We start from the raw sequence: 9,272 nt of genomic DNA on the forward strand, positions 1-9,272 counted from the left end.
CTGTCATTACATAGAGATAAGCAGCACTCCAGAAAAGGTGTTCTGATGCACACAAGACAAGTAATTTCAAGTAATTGGAAAAGCATGTCACTAATTTGGGGGTCTGGGTTGGCCACTTGTTTTTCTGCTTCAAATGCTGCATTGTCAGTGATTCACAATATCACACCGAGACCTTGATGAATATGACAAATCGTAAATGGAAGAGTTGGTAACAAGCATAGCGCAGTGGCGTCACAGGTTCAGCCTACTGCAATTCTGGGACTGTCTGACCCATTTTCACAATGTCTGGTGATATTGTGAGAATATAACAGATTTCCTAAATGGCCACGTACAAAAGTAGACTTTTATTCAGGCCCTGTCTCGCTTGTTAACTAAAAATAAACTCAAATGCAAGCAGCTAACCCATCAAGGTGGGAAAATGTGCAGTCTACCTGCAAGGACATTGTGAATGGATGTAGCAAGCATTATATGAATATGTGCACAAATGTTTATAATGTTATAACGCCCTTTATTAAGTACTCACGGAAAACGGCCTGGCTTGTGGTCCGACGAAAGGAGTTGTTTACGCACCGTTCTCCATGCTTTATATGGAACAAAGCTACGAATATCCTCAGTCCATGAATGCATGTAGAGCGTGTTGCTATATTTTTATCACATCAGTGCTACATTTTTCCATGAACCCGCTTGCAGAGACCACACACTCGACTCCATGTTATTTGCCTGAAGGCACGCCACCGCTACGTGTGTGACGTCGATTGAGAACTGCGTTCAGGCTATCCCACTCAAATCCATGTTCCAATTGACGTGCGCAACTACACTGAAGATACGGTATTTTGCTGATAGCTTTACCACGGATAGCGTGATCGCAGTAATGGACATTGGAAAAGAGTTTGGAGCTCAACCTCTGCGGTCAAATTGATTGCATTGCACTGGAAAAGTGTAGTGGTAAAATGTGTGTGTGAAGTAGGCTGAATATAATGATTAATTACGAATAGTTTAGATTATAATACCAATGTCTCAAATAAAGTCCAGAACTAAAATTATATTGAGGATTTTACGCACTAGCACAAATATAAGAACCCTATACCTGTAGCAAGTTTTTTTTAAACATTGTCTGGTCACCAAGGTGACCACGTGTACCCAATGAAAAAACGATAAATGCTGTCAATTGATTGATTGGTGCAGACGCAAAACTGATAACAGCATGATTTCCTAACCTAATCAGAGTAACTATCAGAAAGTCATATCTAACAGTTGTTGATAAAGAAAGGCAAACACTGGAGGCATTTTAGAAATTAAATATTTATTCTGTGATACTGGTCAAGATTAGTCCCTCCACGTTTCACCATATCTTCAGTTTTGAACCTCCTGGGGAAAATGGAAAGAAAGAAAGTTTGTGGAGACAAGACCATTACACATGAAATAACAAAAACACATAGGCCTATTCATTGTTAATAACTGCCTAATAACCCCCACATATACATTAATACATGTACACACAGATGTAGGATGTTAATTTGAGTCAGTTTGCTACAGCAGGAAAATAATCCTGCAGCAACAGGAAATTTGAATTATTATGTGGATTATAATTAATGGATATTTATGTAGGGGTTGATACATTTTTTGTAATGAAAAATCAAGCCAGAAATTTGAAAGTGGAAATTACAAACTTCAAAAGCATTTTAAAATCTCAAATACACAACAAGTTTTAAATGTGCTGCATTGCAGGAAAGTTATCCTGCAACAGGGTGATCAAATTAAGATCCTACATCTGTACATTCTGCACACACTCTCTTACCCCAAAGTGCTCCCAGCCTGTGATTTCTGAGTAGAAGGCATCTCCAGGACAGGAAGTGTTAACCAGCTGTCTGTGGCCATACAGGGTGAAGTTGCCGACCAGTCGCCTGCCTCCTACAGCACAGGATGCCAGACGATCTCTCACCAGCTTCATGGTCTGCTGCGATGGCAAGCTGGAGGTGTAGTCACCGATGAATGACACCCCGTAGCCCTTGGAGTTGTAGCCCTTAGTGTGAGCTCCTTGCCAGTGCCACCCACGTCCTTCATAGAGGTACCCGTCAGAGCCTGCCACAAAGCTGGAGGCAAACATTGGCAAGGGATGAGTGATTCATAATTTCATCATGAGTGATTCATCATCAAGTCACATTTTGCTTGGTAAACAACAATTCCCAGAAGCATTGGACAGTGGCTAATTTCTAACTCCTAATTATGAGAGCGACACAGACACACACACATTCTGTATACTCAAACTTGACACATACATAAGCGGGGAGGCTGTGTAGTGTACTTGCCTTCAGAAAGTATTCACACCCCTTGACTTTTTCATTTACATTACATTACATTTTAGTCATTTAGCAGACGCTCTTATCCAGAGCGACTTACAGTTAGTGAATACATATTTTTTTATACAGGCCCCCCGTGGGAATTGAACCCACAACCCTGGCATTGCAAACACCATGCTTTATCAACTGAGCTACATCCCTGCCGGCCATTCCCTCCCCTACCCTGGACGATGCTGGGCCAATTGTGCGCCGCCCATGAGTTTTCCACATTGTTGTGTTACAGCCTGAATTTTTCATGTATTAAATGTATATTTTGTGTCACCGGCCAACACACAATACCCTACAATGTCAAAGTGTAATTATGTTTTTTGACATTTTTTAAAATTCATTAATAATGAAAAGCTGAAATGTCTTGTCAATAAGTATTAAACCCCTTTATCATGGCAAGCCTAAATACATTCAGGAGTAAACATTTTGCATGGACTCACTCTGTGTGCAATAATAGTGTATAACATAATTTTTGAATGACTACCTCATCTCTGTACCCCGACCCACACATACAATTATCTACTGTATAAGGTCCCTCAGTTGAGCAGTGAATTTCAAAAACAGATTCAACCACAAAGATCAGAGAGGTTTTCCAATGCCTCGCAAAGAAGGGCACCTATTAGTAGATGGATAAAACAAAAATTAATGGAATAGAGCTAAACACAGGCAAAATCCTAGAGGAAAACCTGTTTCAAATTCACCTTTCAACAGGACAATAACCTAAAACACAAGGCCAAATATACACTGAAGTTGCATACCAAGACGACAATGATCAACAACCAACTTGACAGAGCTTGAAGAATTATAAAAATAATAATGTGCAAATATTAGAGACTTACCCAGAAAGACTCACAGCAGTAATCGCTGCCAAAGGTGATTCTAACATGTATTGACTCAAGGGTGCGAATACTTATGTAAATTATATATTTTTGTATTTAATTGTCAATACATTTGCAAACATAAAAAAAAAAATGCTTTGTCATTATGGGGTATTGTGTGTAGATGGGTGAGATTATTTTTTAAATGTAATTCATTTTGAATTCAGGCTGTAACACAACTAAATGTGGAATAAGTCAAGGGGTATGAATACTTTCTGAAGGCACTGTATATCCTAAGACCTGTGTATTACACATACCTGTATCCAATATCGTCCCAGCCCCGGTCATCCTGGTGAAAGCGTTGCATGGACCTCATGTCTGCAGAGCACTGCTGAAAGGTGAGACAAGGCTGGCCAGGCTGGTAGGTGTGATGGATGTACATGAACGAGAGGGGGAGGGACAGGGGGGTGGGAGTGCCCCGGTATGGTGCAGCCCCCCACTGACACTGCGGGATAATGGCTGGACAGTCTATAGGTAGGGAGATCCAGAGAGAGATTGAGTTTTAACATGTTTATCCACTCCTTTTTTCAACAATAAAACCATGTCTCAATTATTGTTACTATTTGTGCTTTCTTGGATCAAAGTCAAAATTATTCCAATAAATGTTGACCTATCCTTTTTAGCTTTCCCTGAACTACAGTAACCCTCTCTATCTCCACTGTCTCCCTCTGCAGTGGGGTTTACTTACCCATGTATCTGTGGACAAACTCGTTTATTCCTTCCCTCACCACAGCTGTCAGCTCTTCCTTTTCCTGTGCCAACATCGTAGAGTGGTCGATCAGTCTCCTCTGTAGGACCAGGGATCTCACCACCTGCCTCTGCAGGAGGGGGGGCCTGGCCAGTTCTCTGAATTTCTCCCTGCGTAGTCGGCTGATCAGACGAGCAGCAATGTCCAGTCCTTCCCCCTCAAGACAGTGACAGTAGTACCTCCTCAGTAGGCTGCTCAGCTTGAGAGGACGCTGGGACTGAGCTGAGACCTCCATTCCCAGAATCACACCATCCATACCGCCGTTAACCAGGGCATCGGTGGCGAGGGAGGGCTTGTCGGAGAGGGCGAAGACCTGAGGTGAGGTCACGTCATCCCAGCAGCCATCAGGGCCCAGGCGTTGGGAGAGGAGAGAGCTGTGGAAGCGCTGGAAGGACAGGCCCAAGTTCCTAGCCAGAGTGAGGGGGTACAGGCCACGGACACGACACCTCGTCTTAGACACTAGCCCAGCTTCGATACCCAGGAGGACTGGGCTCATAGCAACCGTGGTGCCATCAGCAGTAAGGACAACCCCTTCCTCTATACCTCTCTCTGTCACCTTGTGGCGCATAGCCCTGCCAATGAAATCTGAGAGATTGGAGTCCATGACTGGTGCCTCTGAGGTGCTGTCCTCCCAGATAGTGCCCAAGAAGTGCTGCATGAACTCATCTCTGAGACCGGCTGCCCTGCGCAGGCCTCTCAACACAGCTATGGGCTCCAGTCCAGGGTTACTGTCTTCTACCTGCTCCAACACTCTGATGAAGTCATCCATATGCTGGGAGGATGTGACTGAAATCAGAAAACACACTTGTTTACATTTGATAATATTCAGCATCGCTTTTCTATAAACAGAAAGTACATATTGTTCTGTAATGTGTATTAATAACTGCACCCTATATTGCCTAAAATAGTATTTTCTTGCAACTTCTTACTCTAAGTAGCTGTAATGCATTTCCTTGCGGACTTTCTTGTTCTCTCTTGTAAAGAGTTTGACTGGTCACTATCTTTACATAAAACTAAATAAATAGGAAAAAATTGAACACAAATAGATTTAGTTACCTTTGGTATCAGTGTGAGCGCTGACCACGACCACAAGAAGGGTCAGACACCATTTCCAGTGCGGTTCCATTGGGGAAATCATTGAGTCTTCAACACCCTGTGCTCCTTACATGTATTATCCATTGCCTCGGTTACCTTGAAACATTTATAGGAAGGCAAACACATGATAGAGTAATTTGCATGTGTAATGTAGAATAATGACTACAGTGTTCCACCCCGATAGTGTATAAATGTGTAAACTGTGTTAGAGTTATAAGAAAATAGAACCACTAACAGGGAAGATGTTAGAAACTGTTGGAGACGAGCATTCCATAGTAAGGGGACCTAGAAACTGCTGAAACATTCTATACTGTGGAAAGTTACAGGCCGCCTAAAGGTGGGCGGAGCAAAGACCTATGTGGGACGCATATAAAAAGGCTGTGTGTGTTTTTAGCACCAGAGCGCTCTCATGAATAAAAATGCTGATTTTACATGATTATATATGTTTTACATTTTAGTCATTTTAGCAGACGCTCTTATCCAGAGCGACTTACAGTTAGTGAGTGCATACATTTTTTCATATTGATCTCTTGCAGACTGGAGAATTTGTTTAATTCATTATTAAACCAGAGTCTTACACCCTCTGGGAATTATATAAAGCTTGATTAATGATTAGAGATATACATTATTGTGACAACACATCAAGTGAATTATGCAACCACTGTACAAACAGATAAGGTGCTGATTATTTTTAGCCATTTATTGAGGGACATGGTGTGGGAAATTGGCAACTGTTAGGTAAGTGTGTTTGGACATGTGTGTTTGTTCTTATGGCTCAAGGTCTTTCTGAATTTAAACGTTTCATTGTTTACGTTATTGCATTACACCAGTGTCACAATTACAACCTTTAGGTGGGCAATTTATTTTCCTCTTCTCTTCGAGTACTTTGCATAGACTGTTGTTTCATAATATCTCAATATTAAACAGTAGTCTGTTTAAAACTACTGTACAACAGCATCACATTATGTGTTGTGTTTAAGTAACAGTCTCTTTTTAATCATTGAAAGGTCTGTGACACATGAGAATGGCCCTGGAAATACACAGCAAGACCTCACAAAGGACATTTCCATGCATCCTTTTACAGGAATATTTTTTAAACCATGCAAGTGACTTCAGGACATCGTGCATTTTTCTGAAAATGTTCAATGCATGTAATTTAGATTACACTTGAGGCAATGGCTATATGTCAGATGAGCAACAAAGATGTGCACATGCACCGCTGGTCATAGAACAGTGCTTTACTAGGACAAGACATGTGACCAGAACAGGAAGTCACCAGCACAGCAGCAGGCTTAAAACATTGAAACAAGGTAAGGGGTTTAAGGTCCTTGTATAAGAATAATTAACGCACTAAATAAATAAATATGTTTAGCCTGTTAACATTGTGAGTGACTGCGTTTTGGTCTTTCTGTCGTGGAGTGAGTTCGCTAGTTTGCTTGCCAATTTTAGTAAGCTACATTAGCACTAGCTTGCAGCTACATTAGCTGGCTAGTTACGCTAGTATCCAATATACTGTATCTTCCCCTTTCATCTGCGCAAGCAGCCCCAGCTGCCACTTTGTTGTTTCTTCAATGCAATTAGCTCCTAATCTTTAGCTAATATATTTGCGTATGTACTGTAAGTAAAGAGTTTGGCAGCTGCCTGACTCCTAGCCGCGCATGCGCCGATGCTAGCCCTCTTGAGGCGCGGCTACCTGAATCGCAAATCAACCCCCATAGGTCCTACCCCTTAACCTGACTGACGCGCGAGCCACGTGACTACACAGCGAGCTGTGAAGAATTCGAGAGGTGTGAGTCAGACTACTACCCCCCTAGGCACTTGTTAAGATCTAAAATATATATATATATATACCTCATTATTTACAACCTTGTTACGCCTGATAGGTAAACATTGTTGTGGTTGAAGATCCTGCCCTCTAGGCCAGTTAGCTAGCTATAGCTAATCCTCTGAGATCTTCACGTGCTTAGGGTAGTGGTGAGGGGTTGATTTGGAATTCAGATGGCTAGCATATTATCACTTCAAGCTATTTTACTTCTATTTACAGATCACTCTCTTTCAGAAAATGGACACTCGTTTCACGAGAGGAAAGTCAAACATCCTGGAACGGCCTCTAACCCGTCCCAAGACTGAAGTCAGTGTGAGTGCCTTTGCACTGCTCTTCTCTGAGATGGTGCAGTACTGCCAGAGCCGCGTGTACTCTGTGTCCGAGCTGCAGCAACGCTTGGCAGACATGGGTCAGAGTGTTGGCGCCAGTATGCTGGATGTGCTGGTGCTGAGGGAGAAGAATGGGAAGAGGGAGACCAAGGTGCTTAACATACTGCTCTTCGTCAAGGTATGTGCTTGCATGGGCTCAAGGTAGATAACAGGTTCATATGTAACAGTCTCATAAGGTGTAAGACAACTTGTCATTATGCCAATGCATAAGTATAATATATAAATATATAATATGCCATTTAGCAGACGCTTTTATCCAAAGCAACTTACAGTCATGCGTGCATACATTTTTGTGTATGGGTGGTCCCGGGGATCGAACCACTACCTTGGTGTTACAAGAGCCATGCTCTACCAGCTGAGCTACAGAGGACCACAGATTGTCTATAATTTTCAATCTGCTTCATATAGGTGTCAGTATGGAAAGCCATGTTCGGTAAGGAGGCAGACAAGCTGGAGCAGGCCAACGATGACGACAAGACCTACTACATCATAGAGAAGGAGCCACTGATCAACGCTTACATCTCTGTGCCCAAGGAGAACAGCACACTAAACTGTGCTGCATTCACCGCTGGCATCGTAGAGGCCATTCTCACACATAGTGGCTTCCCTGCCAAGGTCACAGCCCACTGGCACAAGGGCACCACGCTCATGATCAAGTTTGATGAAGCTGTGATAGCCAGAGACAAGGCCCTGGACGGCAGATAGGGGAGACAGGAGTGAGTGTTGGTGTACACATGATAGAATAAGAGAATGATGATGCAGATGATCATCATTATCACTATTAGGTCTCAATTTGAGTGAACGAGCCTGTAATGTGAGATGTGGACTGAGTGAATGAGTGGTCTGTCTGTAGGCAAGTCTGCATATGAGTAGTTGAGTTGTGAATATACAATCTTGAGAAGTGAAACAGAATGTCTTTATATCACCACATGAGAGACTAAATATGAATGAATGATTACTCGTTAAGCCCAATTCGGAGCTATTATATTTATTTGGTCCAAGAAAAGTCCATATGAGACGACATTTATAAAGGTAAATGTTTCTTGTGAATCTCCTCAGTCAGTCAACCCTTATCTAATGACTGACATTCTCACTGACAGTGTATCTTAAACCAGCTCTCAAGACTGCATAGGACATATGTGAATGTCATCTCTTTTGTTTTTGATATCTCAAGACATTTCAGAATCACACAAAGGACCAACACATTGAAGATATGGGCTGCAGTATAATACACAAATATGTGCAATGGTTTACCCTCCAACTTTGAGTTTAACATGGTGCAATTAAAGACTGTCATTGTGTTCCCTAAACAAATATGACGTTTTAAGCTATTATTCAAAATATGTGAAAGTTATCAGTGGTCATATCCATAGAGCATTGTGTTGGCAAAAATTTCCTGAGTTAGGGGTTTGTAGGTGTAGTTTCATTCTTCACCTTTATTTGTATTGTTTCTATCTAGACACGTTTGAAATACTTGTACTGTTTATCACCGTGTGTAAGCATTTTAGCAATTAATTGATATTAAAAGACTTGAGTAATTCTAAAGATCAGGTGATCATGTGTAGAAAATCGATGAATCCAGGGGTGTGTTCAGTTCGTTTGAACGTTTGCTACGATCAACGATTTGTACTTAACATTTACATTTCAGTCATTTTGCAGACGCTATTATCTACACGTTTTCCCTAAACTTTCTTGTACGTTCTTGAATAGAGTTTGACGTACATTTGCTCCGTACGGTGGGTGTGCCGGAGTGTATCTTGAAGAAATAAGTGACATTTAAAGGGCAGCGGATGCATTTTGAACCCACAACCCCTCCCTCTTTTTCAACTGGTCGTTCAGTATGGCACCGTTTCCGTTCAATTGAACGTTCTATTACGTTTTTATGCCCTGAACGCAGCCTAGCTTTGATCATTTTACTATCAATGCAAGGGTGGGGCTAATGGGGGCTTACAAACGCTATAACGAATTAGATATTTTGAGACCAATTAA

The 9,272-nt window shown here is 41.8% G+C and overlaps 2 protein-coding genes across 3 annotated transcripts; one reads left to right on the forward strand and one right to left on the reverse strand.

The window, feature by feature from the left end:
* Positions 1 to 1,289: 1,289 nt before the first annotated feature.
* Positions 1,290 to 4,754, reverse strand: LOC311100658 (N-acetylmuramoyl-L-alanine amidase-like). Its single transcript, XM_084141591.1, has 4 exons — positions 3,915 to 4,754; positions 3,484 to 3,694; positions 1,799 to 2,093; positions 1,290 to 1,368 (listed from the first exon to the last, which is right to left on the reverse strand). The coding sequence occupies exons 1-4, from the start codon at positions 4,741 to 4,743 to the stop codon at positions 1,354 to 1,356; spliced, it is 1,350 nt and encodes a 449-aa protein (XP_083997717.1). The 5' UTR covers positions 4,744 to 4,754; the 3' UTR covers positions 1,290 to 1,353.
* Positions 4,755 to 6,314: 1,560 nt separating this feature from the next.
* Positions 6,315 to 8,828, forward strand: LOC311100750 (trafficking protein particle complex subunit 5-like). Of its 2 annotated transcripts, none has more exons than XM_084141713.1 (3): positions 6,315 to 6,379; positions 7,129 to 7,401; positions 7,692 to 8,828. In XM_084141713.1, exons 2-3 carry the CDS (start codon positions 7,132 to 7,134, stop codon positions 7,986 to 7,988), a joined length of 567 nt encoding a protein of 188 aa, XP_083997839.1. In that variant the 5' UTR covers positions 6,315 to 6,379; positions 7,129 to 7,131; the 3' UTR covers positions 7,989 to 8,828. The 2 variants fall into 2 exon arrangements, with proteins under 2 accessions (XP_083997839.1, XP_083997840.1); XM_084141714.1 differs by having other exon boundaries at positions 6,323 to 6,379; positions 7,114 to 7,401.
* Positions 8,829 to 9,272: the final 444 nt, after the last annotated feature.

Source organism: Coregonus lavaretus (genome assembly GCF_964263955.1).
Source record: "Coregonus lavaretus genome assembly, chromosome: 2".
In the NCBI taxonomy this organism is placed as follows: domain Eukaryota; kingdom Metazoa; phylum Chordata; class Actinopteri; order Salmoniformes; family Salmonidae; genus Coregonus; species Coregonus lavaretus.

Bases quoted from the DNA above. Each gene is read 5' to 3' on its own strand.
- LOC311100658 (XM_084141591.1), bottom strand. From the start codon at position 4,743: ATGGATGACTTCATCAGAGTGTTGGAGCAGGTAGAAGACAGTAACCCT. The intron at 3,695-3,914 runs GTAAGTAAACCC...CCCTACCTATAG, and splicing joins GTTTGTCCACAGATACATGG to ACTGTCCAGCCATTATCCCG. The intron at 2,094-3,483 runs GTATGTGTAATA...GTTTGCCTCCAG, and splicing joins TGGGACGATATTGGATACAG to CTTTGTGGCAGGCTCTGACG.
- LOC311100750 (XM_084141713.1), top strand. From the start codon at position 7,132: ATGGACACTCGTTTCACGAGAGGAAAGTCAAACATCCTGGAACGGCCT. The intron at 7,402-7,691 runs GTATGTGCTTGC...TGCTTCATATAG, and splicing joins ACATACTGCTCTTCGTCAAG to GTGTCAGTATGGAAAGCCAT.